The 18140-nt window shown below is 42.3% G+C and overlaps 1 protein-coding gene across 1 annotated transcript in view; it reads right to left on the bottom strand.

The window, feature by feature from the left end:
- Window positions 1-715: 715 nt before the first annotated feature.
- Window positions 716-18140, bottom strand: part of cntn3a.1 (contactin 3a, tandem duplicate 1) — an 87380-nt gene continuing 69955 nt past the window's right edge. The window contains exons 12-23 of the mRNA XM_079675426.1: window positions 17958-18085; window positions 15351-15526; window positions 12540-12657; window positions 11482-11640; window positions 11133-11282; window positions 9992-10062; window positions 9313-9547; window positions 8852-8967; window positions 8410-8596; window positions 7577-7689; window positions 2923-3088; window positions 716-2115 (exon numbers count right to left, since the gene is read on the bottom strand). Of these exons, the coding sequence (XP_079531552.1) occupies window positions 2024-2115; window positions 2923-3088; window positions 7577-7689; window positions 8410-8596; window positions 8852-8967; window positions 9313-9547; window positions 9992-10062; window positions 11133-11282; window positions 11482-11640; window positions 12540-12657; window positions 15351-15526; window positions 17958-18085 (1711 nt within the window). The 3' untranslated portion in view covers window positions 716-2023. The remainder of the gene's footprint in view (window positions 2116-2922; window positions 3089-7576; window positions 7690-8409; window positions 8597-8851; window positions 8968-9312; window positions 9548-9991; window positions 10063-11132; window positions 11283-11481; window positions 11641-12539; window positions 12658-15350; window positions 15527-17957; window positions 18086-18140) is intronic.

Below are 18140 nucleotides of genomic sequence, written 5' to 3'. Positions count from 1 at the left end.
AGATGTGCTGATATTGATTGCACTTATGAGTATCTGCTACCTAATATCGATCAGTAGCATCCATGGAGGTTGAACAGAGAAAACAATGCTTCTCTTTTTCTCTCTCGCTCGTGTTTGGAACCAGCACGACATTGACCCTGAGCACAAAGGAAAGTGTTTGGAAGAAAAACAGCTTCATACATTCTAATATGTCCAAGTCAAGTCCTGATCTTTAATTTAATGGAATACTAAAGTATGACTGAAGTTAATCCAAGAGACCTCATACTTAACAAAGACTGGAATCAGTCCTTGTTTAGAAATGGGCTGAAACACATCTACAGTATATTATTTGTTGAAGTCAGTGTTGCAAAGGTTCTTTTAGTTTTCATCCCAAACTCTGAATGACTCACCAACATCTTCCACTAAGACATGTCAACATCTTTGCATGTTGAAATTGATGTTATTACACATTATATGACTTTTGGGTACATTCTCAGCTTTAACTCTAACTTCCTTTTGTCTGTGTGACATTTATGTCAAACTGTGATTGTGTATTCTTGACCTTTGAAAAAATTGCTTTCTCACGCCACTTACAGTAAAAGCCTTTTTTCCAGAGCAAACTCCATCTGCTCAGTAAGAACATAATACCGTTACTTCGCATAGCACAGCCTGGTGATGGAAAACCTTTGGCTCTTTGGGCCTTTTTCTGACACCAAAGAAAGAAAAGAGGAAAATGGCATTATATTTATTAAAAGCAGGTTGATTCATCCAGACATCCTAAGCAACGTAGGTAAGTACACTGACCAATCTCATGCCAAACAGCAGCTGACAGTGAAACACTGTCCCCTACTTCAAATAAGCTAGAAAAGTCAGTATCACTGCCACTGTATCACAATGCTCATCATGAGAGACGTAGGAGAAAGGCATGTTGTTTCTGAGCCCAAAACGGCCAAAAATATGATCTAAAAAGTAACAAACGGGAAATTCTCAACAAAGTGTAGGGCAAGGTCAGTTATCCATAGGTTACAGCATGAGTGAGCCAAAACACAATGCAGGAGGAGGAAACATAAATAAAACTCTCTTGAATAATAACAACATGGATACTAATCAAAAGACTTAAGGCTCATTTGGGACCTGAGGATTTCAAACATACAGTGTATACAACAAAGCGGCTCCCACTGCTCAGCAAGCCTTTGTTACACACTTATCACGGATGTGGGAGAAAGGTAAGACATCAATTAACCAACACAAGTCTGCTGTTTACAACTGAAGCCATATTGGGGATGTACACGCTGCATTTTCACTCAAAGATACAACAGTTGGAACTGAACCTAGTCGATTCAATACCTTTGGTTTACATTTTCATGGCAACTTTGAGGTTTGGATGTAATGTGGTGTAACGTAAAAGCATGAATAAAATCCAAGCAAAGTCACAAAGGTCCCAAATTCTTGTTTGGCAGAAAGGAATGAGGCTTAGCTCCCTGTTTTTTGGCAGGGATTAGTAACAGTTGGTTTTCCTTCATAGACAGTGCAGGAGGTTTCCCAAAGAGAGGAGGGAAAACACTTGCAAGCTATGCAAGGTCTCTTCCATCCCCATTCAAGATGAAATCTCAGCATCCAAAAAAAAGTCCAAAGGTTCACACAAAATCCATCTCACAGAACCTGCACAGTCCAAAAGAGAAAACATATACACATCCTATTGTGCATCACACACCACTGCCTCCGAGGTTCAAACCATATGAGAATATCCACTGCTTAGAAGGGGGCAAAGAAAGAAACATCAGTCAAAGAGACAGCCGTCGAGTCATGGTGTCCTTTCACTTCCTTAAAAGCAACTTCTGAAAGAGCCACTTCCTTTCAATAACTCCTTCAGAAAGGCGGTGAAAGAGAAAATTCCCCACAAAGAGATCTTTGTAGAAAGAACAGGAAAGACATAGTAGGGAAGGGAGCAGGTGGAAATGCGGCTGTCAGTCTCTTGTTGTCTCTGACCTGCTGTTTCTCCTCCTAAAAAGCAGCTGTAGCGCCTGGTTGATGCAGATGTTTGTCATAGTACAGTCCTGGCTGTGATGATTAACGCTGCAAGGTTGACCAAGGAATATGGAGAAGACTCTGGAGCTGCTCCTTTGGCTATGGAGCCTGAAACACACAAACAAATCAAGATCCAGCAAGTGCATGTTTAGTGTTTAAGAGTCTGGTATGGTCTGGAAATGTTGCTCTGTATACATGGCTTGAGTATGAACTCCTGACATGAAAGCGTCATGTTTTCTTATCACAGTAAAACATTATAAATTCTATTCAGTGCAATGAACTACAGTGTGGTGCGAGTACACAACTGTGTCGATAGATGGCACTGGTACGCTGCCCTCAAATATGGCTTTCAGAGAGCTAGAGTGTAAACATGTAGGGTGGTAAGGAAAAATACATCCTAAAACCACCAGCTACTGCCAATATTATTTGCATGTCTGAGCCCATTTAGCCGTTATATGATATGCATTTCTCAGACTGTGGATGTGAGACTATATTTTACAGCTAAGGGAAATGTAAACAGCACAAATATACTTAGGTTTCAGAGAAAATGCTTATTTGAAGACTCACATTTTTTTAACCAGCATTTAATGGTGGGATACCTCTTTGAAGATTCAGAGATTCCTGTTTATGTAAACAGCCCTAAAATATCATAATGCAAAGCAGCTAAAGAACAGCCTTTACTGGGCATATTTTAAAGCCCATAAACATAGTGGTTCATTTAGCTAAAGTGGACAAAAGAAGTTGAGGAAATGTGGACAAAAAATGATTCTCACATGATCGAAACACCAGTGTTTGCAGTTACACTTTTCATGAGAAAATCTAGCTCAGCTGAATGTATCTGTTTTTAGACTGACGTCTCGCACTCAGAGACACACAGACATCATTTTCACATGTCATGTGTCAGCACTGTCCCACCTGCTATTTTGGGGATGGTAATCTGGCTGCTGCTGCCTTCCCCTCCCTCACTGAAGGGTTTTATCTGGATAACGTAGTCCTGGTTGACTGGCAGCGACAACTCCAAGGAGGTGGTGTTGGTCTCCACCACACTGGGGTGGCTGTGTTTGTCCTGGCTGTACATCACCTGCAGGAAGCAGAGAGGCAAAGACGGTGACAGCGTGAAGCATGGCATGGAGCCACAAATACAATGCATCATTATGAGGGGTTTCAGACTGTCCTCGTTGATGCTCTGACAACAACATATCTCTGTTTCTCTCAGACAGCTCCGGGAGATGTCATGTGCTGCCTGGGAAACTAACAAGGATACATCTGACTGTAGATATCTACACATGGCTGCGATGGAGCAGCAGAGGAGAGGGGGGTGTAGAGATGCATCCATCCGGTCTGCTGCAGCCTGACTCTGAGCTGTGGATGCATCTGCCCATTAGACTATACACTAAGCCCCACTCTCGGGAGACTCCTTTAACGTAGTGAGAATTATGAGCTGCTACTGTACGTGACTAAGACACCGATTTCACACTTATATAGTCTCAATGTAGGAAGCTGCAAATTAATGTAATTTTTGATTGGTAAGCAACACAGCACTACAGAATGAGTCATAACAACCTGGAATGAACTAATCATTAAAATATGTATTATGCATATGATGCTGCTATGAAAACGTAAACATCACAATCAGGGAAAATGCGAAGGAACATTTTTAAATATTCTGCAATAACACCCCTATTCAAACAACCAGAAAAGTAGTTTTTTTCTGAGGCTGACACCATGTGGCCAAAAAGAATGAGATGTGGGTACTGTGGTTTTGAAGGGAATGTTATTTTAATGTGAGGAGGCAATTTGTGAAGGACCTTGACATCTAAAAACAGTGTAGCATCAAAAAATATCAGCGTATTAATAAGGAGTAAATGGAGCACGTGACAGTGTATCATACTGTGTTTTGTTGGAATCTAAAAAAGCATTTAGTTGTCAGAGTTCTATTTCGTCCCTACTGACCGCCAGAGGCGGTGCTTTAGCACTGGATATGTCCATCACGCGCATGCGCAGCTCGAGTACCAATAACAACAAAGTCACTGTGACCAACGTGACACCGGCTATATCTGCCGGTGTTGCCAGAGGATCTGTTCCTTTCATCTTCTTGCTGCGCGAGAGTACCGTGGCTACATTCTTGTAGCCTGCAGCATTCAGTTGGAGCATTTGATCTAAGGCTTTCCCTGCAAACAGCTGGCTGCGTGCAGCTTCGCGACCGATCCAGTCGGAGCCTCGGGCTTACGCGTTCTCCAGGACGTGTGCCCGGCTGCGCAGAAACTTCGACGGACAGGTTGGTGTCGGCTTGGTCGGTGATGGCAGTGTTTCCGCTCCCTCTCCCAGCTAAGTTGTCCTGATCACTGTCTTGTTGCTATTTGGCTCAAACTTTTTGATGACGGAAGCATTTCCGCTTCCTCTCCCAGGAGTTGCCCTTGTTGTGCTCTTTTGTACTTTTTCTGATCGTGGCGTTGTGCCAAGCCATCATTAGCATTTTTGAGTTTCCATCTTTAGCTGCGTTTCTCCTTTTATTTAGTTAGCAGTAGTGTGGCTATGCCTAACTATATCGTTGTTATTTACTGCTCCTAATACTAGACTCCTAGCAATAGGATGGGTTAGATACAGAGAACAATCTTCACTGTGTGTTCTGTGTGCTCTACATGTGTGGCCATTAAAGAGGGCTTCATCCATCCCAATATTATATTATTGCTAGTGTGCAGCCGTTTGGCTGACACTTTTAAGCACTGGCCATGGTTACTACTGTAACAGCGGTTCTATGCCGCGTAGGCACTGGCCACGGTTACTACTGTAACTACGGTTCTATGCCGTGTAAGTACTGGCCATGGTTACTACTGTAACTACGGTTATATGCCGTGTAAGCACTGACCATGGTTACTACTGTAACTTTGGTTTGCACTCAGCAAACCCAAGCGCAAAATCCGCTTCAGGAACCGGTGGAACATCAACCCGGAAACCATGACCTTGGACCTCCAGCATCTCTCTTTCGCCAACTTCTCATCAGTAAATGAGTCAGTGGAATACTACAACCAGTCCCTCAACAGTCTCTTTGATCTGCACACCCCTCTCAAAACCAGGATGGTCACCTTCGCACGATCAGCCCCTTGGTACACTGGCAAGCTGCGGAGAATGAAGACAGCTGGGCATGTCCTTGAGCGGCGGCTCAAGGCCTCAGGACTCACTGTTCACCGGTCAGCCTATCGTGAACACCAGAAGGCCTACGCACAGTCCCTCAGAGATGCACACTCCCAGTACTACTCCTCCATCATCAATAACATTACTTCAAACTCCAAGCAACTCTTCTCCACCATCAACCACCTCCTCAAACCCCAAAGTCCACTACACTCCAACTCCACTGAGAAGCAGAGTAGCAACTTCGCTGCCTTCTTCAAAAACAAAGTTGGCACCATCCGCTCCCTCCTCTCTAGCCCCTCTGCACCTCCAGTTCCAACTGCCGACCCACAGCCTGGGACAACACAGCCTCTCCCCTGTTTCTCGGTCATCAATCAGCGAGAGGTTGAGGGCATCGTTAGGAGGATGAAGCCTTCCACCTGTGTTCTGGACCCCCTTCCGTCAGCTCTGGTGAAATCCTACATCAGTACCATGAGCCCCATGATCACTAAGATCGTAAACCTCTCTCTCCAGGCTGGCCATGTCCCCTCTGCCCTCAAAACCGCTGTCATCAAACCTCGTCTCAAAAAACCCTCCCTTGACCCGGGAGTCCTGGCCAACTACAGACCAATTTCTAACCTCCCATTTCTATCAAAGGTGCTAGAGAAACTAGTTGCAGCACAGCTCCAGGACCATCTAAATTCAAACAACATATTCGAGAAGTTCCAGTCTGGTTCCCACTCAGGCCACAGCACAGAAACTGCCCTGGTCAGGGTCACAAACGACCTGCCGATGACGGCTGATGCTGGCTCTCCCTCTCTCCTCATCCTCCTCGATGTCACTGCAGCTTTCGACACCGTCGATCACGGCATCCTCCTCCACCGTCTCCACTCCACCAATGGACTCTCTGACTCTCCCCTTGACTGGTTCAGATCTTACCTCACCGGGAGAACAGAGTACATCTACTTGGGTGAGGTAGTGTCGGGCACCCATGATGTCACCTGTGGTGTCCCTCAAGGATCAGTTCTCGGCCCCACCCTATTCACACTCTACATGCTCCACCTTGGCTCTATCATCAACCGACATGGAGTATCATTCCATTGTTTTACGCTGATGACACCCAACTGTACCTCAGGATCAACCCTACCTCCTCTGCAGCCCTGCCTTCACCCACACTTACTGCCTGCCTGGAGGAGATACAGGCGTGGATGAAGCAAAACTTCCTGAAACAGAACAGCTCCAAGACCGAAGCCATTATAGTTGGCACCCGACACCAGGTTCGGTCATCCATCATCACCTTCTCCGGCCAGGACATTACCCTTTCCTCAACAGTCACCAACCTGGGTGTGAAAATGGACGCCCATCTGACTTTTGAGGCCCATATTAAACAGCTGTGCAATAACTCCTTCTACCCCCTCAGGAATGCCAGGTGCCCTCGGCCTTAGTGCAGGGTCACAGACAAACTGCTCTCGTAACAGGAACTCCCTCTCCCATCTGATGCTGGCTGTCTCTACCTCTCTGCAGCAGGCTCCAGCCGAGCCTTCTTTGCTGGGCTTCAGTGATGCATCACTGCAAACCTTTGTCTTTATGTCTAGGGAATTGGGACGAGTTATGTCCTTATTGGTGCAGACTCGTTGCCAGGTTTGGCTTGCTCAGTCACCACTGTTGAAGACATGTCCAAGGGCCCTGTGGGTGCCCTAAGGGCATATATCGATGCTACTGCGTGCTACGGCATTCAGAGCAACTCTTCGTATGCCATGGCGGCACTAAAAGAGGTTGTGCCCTCTAAACAGCGGCCGTCCCACTGGGTTGTCGATACCATCTCATATGGGGCCAGTGGCCGCCCCCTGCCATCAGGGCTGAGATGCCACTCTACAAGGAGCATCTCAACATCTTGGGCTGCCCTGAGAGGGGTGCCCCTGGAGACCATCTGCGCCTCATCTGGCCCATTCTCCAGGTTTTTATCGGGTTAATGTCTCCACTCCCCATCCTTTGGGCGTGGTCCTTTTGCCGAGCTCCGCTGCTTCCAATAGTGAGCAAGGGCTTGGATTCTTCATGACATGATTGGTATAAGTCATCCAGTGCTAAAGCACCGCCTCTGGCGGTCAGTATGGACGAAATCGAACGATAGTTACGTCTGTAACTACGGTTCTATGAGTCCCGGATGACCGACAGAGTATTCTGTCACTTAGAATTCTTGTGTGCTCGCGAGAAGATTCTGGTAACAGATCCTCTGACAACACCGGCAGATATTGCAGGTGTCAAGTGGGTCACAGGTGACTTTGTTGTTATTGGTACTCGAGCTGCGCATGAGTGCAATGGACATATCCAGTGCTAAAACACCGCCTCTGGCGGTCATCCAGGACTCATAGAACCGTAGTTACAGACGTAACTATCGATTCCGGAAGTCGAGTTGAGGTGCTCTCTAATGGAGAAGTGTAAACTTTCCACTTCTTACCTTATATCCGGTGACTTCAGACTCATTCTCCAGAGCGTGCACTTGGTCCCACCTCAGGATGACCTTGGAGTTGGAAGTGTTCCACATGATTTTGAGAGGGGCTTGACTGGGTGCTGGAGGAGGACGAGGGGAGGAGGAGGGGGGTGAAAAACAACAACAAGCCACCTGGTGAATAAACAGTAAAGTCCAGAACCAACTCAGCATGAAGGAGAAACCTCATTATCAGTTTATCATCCCACTGTTAGGAGTGAGCAGAGGAATGTGTGTGTGGAAGTGAGTGTACGAGTGTTTTCAAGTGGGAAGGTAGGGGAGACCGAAGATAAAAACAACGTGTAATACATACATTAAAATTGTGATAATAATTTACATTATAGGCCTATATGACCATAAGGTGCTACACATCTGTCAGGACCCTGTGAAGTGTTTTACATTTCCTCCATGGAGCATTCTTTTGATAATGTGCCTGTTTGATTTGGACCTTATACTGTATGTAAGCACAAGCGACAGATGTATTTAACTAATGCTTATAGATAATATCTCATTGGGAAACGTCTCATCATTTTCAATTGTGGCCTGCATGTCAAACTGCAAACTAGTATTTGCCATGTCTACTAAATGAGTGGATAAACCAAAACCCTACACATGGTCCCTTTAAGGTGCTTTTGTGTAGTCAATATTCCCTATTTGAATTTGATTGGTAAAAAATCATTCCTGAAATGAAACATACACAAAATAAACCATGAAGCTTTAGCCAGAGGAGATACAAATTCTCCATCCACAGAAAAAGCATAAAAAGACACAGTCAGGCCTTCCACTATGTTCAGAGTCCTTACGTGGTTTCTTGGTTGTGACATTGACTATGATGCTCTGTGGACCAACTCCGGCGCTGTTGTAGGCCCGCAGGGACATGTAATATGTACTGCTGCCCTCCAGATCTCTGATAAGTACTGACGTTTTATTCCCCACTGTCCTGATCACACTGGCTGTGTCCTGCTTCTGCCTCTCACCCCAGTACTGCAACTAAAAACACACGAAAAGCACACAGATTAACAGCTGGCATATGATTTTTTACTTCAAATATTCAGCTTTATTTGCACTGATGTGGACACGTAACCTGGAGGGCTTCATCATGCTCATATACTGTAGTTGACTTCATGAATGACTAATAATTTAGACACTAATGGAAAAAAGGTCCTGATCCAATATATAATGCCACTAGCTGTTGGCACTGTCCACTGCATTGTACATTATTGTGTGGGCATGTGTTGGTTTGACCTCATAGCCCAGGATGCGTCTTCGGTTGTTGCTCCAGGCCAGCGGCCTCCAGGTGACCTCTACCTCGGACGCTGATACACTCCTCGCCCTCAGCCTGCCTGGAGCTCTGCTGGGCTCTGAAAGGAACAGAGGATGTTCAGGATGAGGAGAAAGACATGGATTCCTTACACCCACGTCCACAGAAAAGTCTTTACGAAAATACTGGAGATCCATTAAATCCTTCCAAATGACTATGTGAGGAGGAGTGGGTCCTGGAAAGAATACATTACAGACCCTGAAAACTCACATATTGGTGACTTGATGTGCAATAATTTAAGTTAAAGTTCAGGAAATAGACATATTTGGTTATGATTCACTTAAAAGTGTATGAGGCTTCTGTTCTGTAATCACTGGCATAGTATAAGTGTATTCCCATTGTTAAGTTAAGCCATGCGTTACTGAATAGCATTATTAGTTCGCACCTTCCTCCGCCGAGTAGATGGTGGTCACCAGACTAAAAGGTCCTTCTCCCTTGTTGTTGTAAACCCCGACTTTGACTTGGTAAGGGGAGAAGGGGGGGATGCTATCGTTCTTGAAGACGTATCTCGAGGCGTCGGGGGACGTGACAGCAGCCTGCATCCAGCCCTGAGCCCCCAGTGGGCGGAAAGCCACCACGTAGCCGAAGCCCGGCCCACTCTGGAGCTCCTCAGGAACGGGCTAAAGAGGCATGAATCAGAGTGATGACTCAAGATGGCTGATCTTAAAGATATTAATACCTTAAAGAAATGCAGCTATGCACAGATTAGGGCACTTAGAGGAATTGTGCTGAGGGTGGTACTGGACTTGCAAGCCTTGCACAAATGTATTACTCTGTCTCTTTCAGAGCAGAGGTTATAGGGCTATTCATACACTCTGAGAAAAACATAATCATATGATGTCTTTCAGTTTCACTTAAACATAAATTAACAACCACATACACATGTTGTGCTTGATATCAATATTAATTTAAACAGCTTTATATCATATTTTTCATTTAGTACATTTGAAACTGGTTTGTTTTTATATTAAAATGCATTAGAAAAATGTGGGGCAGTGGAGCAGATGACTCAAGTGCATTTTTATTAATTAATTCAAATGGTTTGTGTTTGAATACAAGTTTACCTCCCAAGTGATGACCAGCTCTGAGCGTCCTCCACCTCCTCCGTTCACTCTGCCAGGCGTCACCCGGGGAACTAACAGAGCAAACACAGTGTTAGAAGAACAAGTTTGTATATTCAAGTATCTGCGATAAGCATTTTCAGTATTTAGTTGTTTATTTATAAATTGCAAGAATAAGGTACTGAACATGCCCATTTAAAGTCGCCAAAGATATTGTTTAAGAAAAATGATGGATTTTTCTTCCTTGTCAAAACCTGGCACATTAGATTGCCCCCAGTGCAACTCAACTGCAGACAGTTTGGTTAGTGATTCAGCTTTGGTATGCTACTAGTGGTTAATTTAGCTGCTAGCCTCAAGCAGAGATGAGGAGCAGGCTACAGAGGCCTGCTAAGCACACTTTGTTGGAACCCCACCACCCAAATATTTTCACCGTTTAAACATCAGTACAAGCTGTCACTGTCAAGTGACATCTCCTGCTGCAATTAAGGAAGAGGTGTTTACTGAACCAACAAAAAGCTTAGCACAATGTTGTTCACATATTCAGTAGTACTCCAAAACAGACTTTGAGTAAAATCTATGAAATTTGCTTTGAATACAACAACTTAAAATCCAAACACATTATAAAACCATAAAGTACTGCCATGCATATAGTCTTTCAGTCACCATGAGAAAAGATATGTTTTTATGTTTGTCCGTATAAATGTGTGTGTGTATACCTGAAGTTATGAATGAAAATTGTATATTTAGATTTTCTAATGAACACATTTGTGGTGGTTAATTTAATTGTACAATTCTCAAATAAAAGTATCTTTTTAATACAGTCCTTTGACATTCCTAAGATGTGTTGTGAGTTGCCTCATAATGTATCTATTATTTTTTTTTTTCTAAGCACTGCCCTTAAGCACACTTTTTTTCCTCTCTTCACACACACTGAGTTTCTGAGTGAAACTGCCGGGCATTAACATATTTATTGTGAATTTAATTCATTCATGTGTTGTGTGTCCAAAGGAAGCAGAGAATTCTCCGACATTCGCTGCTACAATAAAGTTATTTAAAGGGATTTAATTGCACTCCTGAAGTAGAAACTCTAAGGACACATCTGAGTCAATGATGGCAGGAAAAGTAGGGAGCTTCTCATACGTACGCATTTCTTTGGTACGGGACTTTTTGGAGGGTTTGCTGGGCTCTCCTGTTCCTATGCTGTTGGTTGCCAGGACTCTGAACTCGTACTCCACCCAGGGACTTAACTCATTGACGGTGGATGACAGCTGCTTCCCCCCGAGAAGCTCAGGAACTGAGAGACATCACAGAACAACCTTTCATCAAAACCATGGAAGATCCGCCTATCAACATTAGCCAAGCTTGTGATGTGTTATTTACTGTCATTTCATGTGTGGTGTTTGAAAAGGATACCAGTCACACTACCCCTCACTCTTTTTTCAAATCTAATCACTACACACAACCTACACTCAGACAGATTGACAAAAGCCTACCGGTTGTTACGGCTTGCCACCCAAGAGAGAAGGGCGTTCTGGCCTGGATGGTGTAGCTGAGGATGGGGCTGTGGTTGTCCATCCCGGGACCCCAGGACACGGAGGCAGTGGTCTCCGTCATCGCAGTCACCTGACAGTCCACGGGGGGACTGGGGGGACCTGGAAGGAATTAATCACAGTTCACTCACTCAGGATGATATATATTGTACAGATTAATGAAGACAAGAGGCAGAAGAGCAGGGATACAGAGTGGGAGAGCCATAATTAGACGAGATGTCACAGACTGATTAGAAAGAAAGCATTAGCACAGCTGCGAGTGCACTTTAACTAAAACCAAACTCACTGTTTAGTACACTGGTGGCATACAAGAATAAGTCAATTTAAGAGAGATACAACAATACAATGTTATTTCTTCTGAATAGATTTTATTGTTCTACAATCTAGGAAATAAAAAAGATCATAACATGCCCTCCAGCAGTGTTTCCCTGTGTAGCTGTGTTCAAGGCAAATCAGAGGAGTCAATAGACGATTAACAGCATAGAGAAGAAAAAAATACCTGAGTATATTTTCTATTGCAATAAATGTTATGTCTTTTTTATTTTTTTTATTTGGGATGACTAGACCTTTTACTCTTTTCTAGAGACTAAAAGGTAGAGGTAAAATCTCAATGTGCATCTGCATCATGGAGCATAGCTCGGCCATAAACTGTACCTCCAATATGCTAAATCTATAGACGTGCCACACATTAGCAAGTCATATTATGCTATTATTTTAAATCACAAAGAAACTGCATTTTCAATCTTTCACTCATTTTCTCATTTACAAAAGAGTAGTAATTGGGAGGTTAATTTGTTTTGCCCCTGCAGAGCAGTCAGCCATAGCGCATATGTTTAATTTACAATGAACAAGAGTGACATTCTTGGCTAGCAGAGAGTTTGAAGTGGAAATGACCTTGCTAAATGTAGCTGGCATTGTGTGTGAAAACACTGTGATATAACTTCTTAGAGAACACCAATATGACTTTTTATTTTAACATGAAATGTGAGGGTCATCCTTACCTCTGACGACCACATCAGTGGCAATCGACACACTGTCCACCTTCGTTTGAACAGCACACGTGTATTTCCCAGCATGCCTCAATTGAATGTTGCGTATCATTATGTCACCAGCCGAGCGCTGTTGGTGTAGGAAAGTTAGGGGGGAAAAAAGTGCAATATAATTTAATTTCTTTTGACATTCAGTTCAGGGAAAAAGGTGCAACACACACTCACAGGGATGAAGCAATTGACTCGAGTTTTCATAATCATTTATGAGGACAGTTTTTTTGTGGGGAATTGAAAAGCTTCCTTCAGCTGTATCCTTTTATCCCCTCTGATTCCATTTAATCTACAGACGACCATTCAATGCCAAATGCATTATTAGCTTTGAACTTTAAAGTTAGAACTAATGTTAAGTTGATTAACTTATCTACGAAAGTAAGGGTCTGTGAAACAGTATGAGTCCCGATAATTACTTTGATGTATAATCAGGGGCATTTTCTTGAGATAAAAACTCAGTAGCTGCGAGTCATTCACTCTTTGAAACTCTCTGCCTTCAATAAATTGAGATGGGATGGGTCACAGATGTCTGAATCTTAAAAAATAACTTCAAAGCACGCTTATTAAATCCAGACTTAACTAACTGCAAAATACAGTAATCATATATAGTGTGGCTTTTAGACTTAGAATAAACTAGAATTACCCACGTCAGGTTTGAATGCCTTCGTCAATCAGTCAAGTTGCCGGTTACATCCATGTTGTCAAAAATGTCACAATTTAATTATTTATCCTGTTAGACATTGGTGTTAAGTCACACTGATCTTGACCTTTGTCCCCTAATTTCTAAGCAGTTTGAGTTCAAGGGGTAACTTGAGTGTCACATTTAGAAGTGAAATGTTGTTTGGACAGCCAGCGCCGAGGTATACAAATTTAAATTATTTTTCTGTCCATTGCAGGTCAGGTCTGTATCAGCAGAGCAGTGCAATTGCTTTATGTGAAGGCTGACATGTCATGATTTATGTGGTGTTGGGTTTCCATGAGAAAAACTGAGCAAAATACAAAGATGTCTTTTTTTCCCCCTCAACTCTTCTGAAAATGCTGACCGCGTTTCGCTGGGGTTTGCCAAAGCATTCCTTCAGTCAGCCTTTTTTCTGCCCTTGATCTCAATTAATGTAATGTCAGACCAAAATATACAACATCTAATATTGTTAGGAACACTTTTTTTTTATTTGTTCTATTCTGTTGTTCTTAAAATGACCTTAAATTGCTTTTGGACGTTTATTTCAGATATACAATACTAGACCAACAATTTTAACGATCACAGCCCTTTCAATAGTGTGACTGGTGCAAAGAGCTATCTCCAATGAAGCAGCAAAGGTCTTAAAGGTCTTAAATCAAACAAGAGAGGAGTTTGTAGTCAACAGTGAGGTTGGTGTACATGTTGCTGGAGGCATACAGTTTTTATATTGTTCAACATATGCAGGATAAATAATATTCTCTACCAAGAAAAAATTTGCTGCAGGGTTTTTAACAACACTCCTCTGCGTCATAACTTCAATAGTTAATTTCGACATAACATATAATTGTGTAATGCAGAGCCATAATGCAGTGATCAAGGAACTTGTAGCTTGATTTAGCTTGTAGCTTAAGATATTAATGTTTGACTCATGTAGCTACTTAAAACATATCAGTCTACTTTTTGTTAAATCAAAAAGCATATTGTCAAATCAAACACTAGGGCTTATACATTTAGGTCAGTTAGAACTCACCACCGCTACATTAATAATGCCTTAATGCCAATGACTCACTGCTGTTGAATTTAACAAGCCTTATTCTCCTTGAGTCTACAGCAGGCTACATTGACACAGAACAGCATTTCATTGTCTGCTTCAAAAGAAAAAATATGAAAGTTGTTGTTTTGCCGACAACGTTTCCAAACAGATGAGGAAAGTTTAAGTAATGTGACCATTCTCCATCAATAGGTCAATGGTTTCTCCACCACAACGTGCCGCCGTGGGTTTGGTGCGGAGGAGTCAAGTGTTTAAATGAAATGCAGGGCTACACACGATTATAAAGCGCTTGTTGTTATAGTGCCGGTTACAAAAGAAGAAAAAAAAACACAACAAGAGGTGATAAGGAGGCCAAGACCTCATAACTGCTTTCCCTAATTAAAGGAGAAAAAGTATCTGGTGTTAGATGATCAAATGAAATGCTTGGCTGAGCATTGCATAATGAATTCCTCGGTTGTTGCTTTTGTCAATGGAAGAGGTGTTATTAACAAGCAGAACAGGCAAACCTGGAGCCCTTATGATCACTCAAACAAAAAAAATCAAATCTGTAAAATTCATCATAGAGTGTTCAATACTTTGCCCATCAAAAGATAAAGCTGAAATTAAGCTGTAGAGGAATGAGACGTACATGTTTTAACGATTGTAATAATTGAGTTCAAATAGCTCCTTTCCTTATGAGTTACTTAAAGCGATTGTATATGTAAAATGTTATATATGTATAGTAGAAAGTGGTTAAGTATATAAGCCCATTTTGAACATTACAAAGAGTGTAACAATTCAGATATGGCTTTGCGTTAAGACAATCTTTACAGTCAAAACAATCAGCATATTCAAGTGGGAATTCATTGTGAAAAGTTTTTATCCTTAGAAATGTTACTTGGCCAACACAAAAAGCTGTTACTTTAAATATGTTCTAGTACATTGAAGACATCAAATGTAATTTAAACAAATCTACTCAAAAACGTCTAGGCTGCAACATTTCATATTTTCTTCATGTCTTAATGCTGAGCGACACAGAGACATAGAAGACTGTTGCACTTACCCCACCGATTTTCTCAAAAAACGCCCAGTGACTTCCAAAGTGGATGAGCTGCTCGTTGAAGAACCAGGTGAACTTGAGGTCCAGCGTGGGGTCATGTGACACCTGGCAGGGCAGCACGATGCTCTCACCCACGGTCACGTCCAGATGTCCTGCTGGACTGGTGATCGCCGTCGGCTCTGTGAACAGGGAGCACCGAGTCAGAAAGGTGGGGCATGTTAACAGAGCAGGTATAACTTATCCAGACTCTGTGCTGAATTTAAAGTTACCTTTTTTTTCTGTTCCCTGAACATTGAGAAATAATTGCAAAAACATGTCACACTCAAAAACAAACCCTGCCCTCTGCCAAATCCTGTCCCCGACGTTAAACAAACAAGATAAATTACTTTTGAGTCTGCCAGTGAGCTTATATTGCATTGCTTCCTTTGAGTTTCATAAATCAGAGTAGGGTCTAAAATATATCACTGAGCAACGACAGGGTAAAATAAACAAACAAAAGGAAAAACTCAACTATTACGGCAGGTCAGATCCGAGTATATCATTTTGCTCTCTTTGTGCCGAGACAAAAAGCCATCCTATTTCCTCCTCAGCGTGATGTGCATCAACATAATCTGTGGTGCGTCTCGGCTGGGTGTCTCATTCAACAGTGGTGTGATGCACAGAATATAGCTTAGGCCGAGATCCCACACAACAGACCACTGTGAATTATGCATGCATGTCATAAGCAACTAATGGACAGGCAAGCCAATGCAGCGTGTCAGAGGGAGTAAAGGTCTATATTCAGCTCTGTCAAAACAAGGCACATTGTTTTTCTCACACCGCCTAAGGAGAAGCGACTGGCCATGGCTGTGCATTTCAGGTGAGTTTATGGAAAGTTTGGCACCGGGGTTCAAAATAAGAGGGTGGAACTTTCTGCTTCCAATTGCTAAGCTGTCACGCTCATTTCCTGTTATCTAAATCACAAATTGGCTCCCTCGTTCCCGTCGGTTTGCTCCAACCGCACAGGGCGGCTTTCGTTCTGTGAACCTACTGTACAGAAGGACAGCTATGCAGGAATCATTTGCACCTCAGACACCAGGTGTAATACAATAACTGCAATTAATTAGGCCAGAGGATAACAAGGAGAGCTGTTCTCAGAACCCTGAAGACAGGGTACAACAATCAAACATTTAATTAAAAATAAATTTAAAAAAAGCTATTAACGTATTAATCTTTGAATGACATGAAATCTTTGAATGACATGAAATGTTTTGGCCAACAACTCTGTTTAAATACATGTAATAATTTGGTTGATGATTCATTTCTATTTAATAATATGCTAGAACGTTTTCAGCTTTTTCTGTTTTATTATCATTATCGTTTTAAATATATTTGTGTCTTGGATTTGTATAAACCTAAATACAAAGAGAACATTACCTTGGGCTCTGGGAATTTGTGATAACATTTAATAGACCAAACAATTAATCAAATGATTGAAAAAGAATGGACAACATCAGTATTGCAACCCTTAGCATTGTCAATTCATACAGTAGCCTCAAGGGTAAGAATTAGGTAACACATGGAGGCTAGGTTAATCTCAGAATTATACATTTTGCAGGAAGTCACTATATCTTTTTTAAACCTTTTTCTGTAAAGTACTTTGTTCTTTGAATTTGTACTTATATAGAGTACTGGAATATCAATACAAGTTTATTTTATACCTCTCAGGAATACATACACATATGTTTATACAGTACACTCTATTACAGCATTGGCTCTTGTAAATAGGCTGTGCGGGGAAGCAGGGGAGCGAAATTGGCCTTCAATGCAAGCCAATTTACAATTCAAAAAACCCGTGAAGAGGAATCACCGAAAGGCGTTTTAATAGAGCACTGTTGTTGACTCTGCTCTTTAGAAAGACCTGGAAAATTCATTGCACTGCAGAAGTGTGTGATTTGAATGGATTGAAATCTTAAACAAACCAAGCATGGCTATGAAACACCGAGCAAAGAAAGTATGAATTAAACATAGAGGCGCATGAATGCAATGAGCCTCATGTCTCGCTTCCTCCAGCCATCAATTAATTGTACTGTGTATCTGTCAGGTGAGTCTTTAGAACTGTGCTCCACTGTTTGTTCATCAAATGCGCAGTGAGGGTCAGTGGGTTTAATTTTAAGCGCAGCACGGTCAGTCGTGTCTTGCAGCTCTTGTGCAGCGTGCCACATTTATTCCGTGTTCCGCCAAAATACTGACAGCTGTAAAAGACTTGTTAAGTTTGTTTTTAGAGATTGATCACAAAAAAACCTGCAGGAGTCCTGATGTTTAAACACATTAAATGTTTTAACACAAACAGTAACAACCAAACCCCATTCTTAAATGACAAAGAGCACACGTTTAGGTTTAATTTTTCCAAGTTTGGTGTTGATTTTATTGTATAGCTTGTGATCTTTTTTTAATAAATGGAGAATATTGCTGTATTATTTTCGCCATGTGTAGTGGAAGAGCTGTTGTTGCCAAGGAAACAGCTATTGGGTACAAAATAAACAATTTACAAGCAAAATCCAGCAGTCGTTCACAGTTAAACAAACAGGACTGATGTTTAAAGCCAAGTCAGGGAAAATAATACATCACCTTTCACCAAAAGGCTGCCAGCACTGCTCGCTACTCCAAACTGGTTTCTGGCCACACACGTGTAGATCCCAGCATCCATTTTTGTAACATTGGAAATCCGTAGGCTGCCATTATCCAAAACAGTAACTCTGTGGGTAAAAAATGTATACATATTAGGCCAATTAAAACTGCACCAGTGTCGGG

This window comes from Notothenia rossii, assembly GCF_949606895.1.
Source record: "Notothenia rossii genome assembly, chromosome: 4".
In the NCBI taxonomy this organism is placed as follows: domain Eukaryota; kingdom Metazoa; phylum Chordata; class Actinopteri; order Perciformes; family Nototheniidae; genus Notothenia; species Notothenia rossii.
Note: the sequence above shows the minus strand (reverse complement) of the source record. Positions and strands in the feature narration are given on the sequence as shown.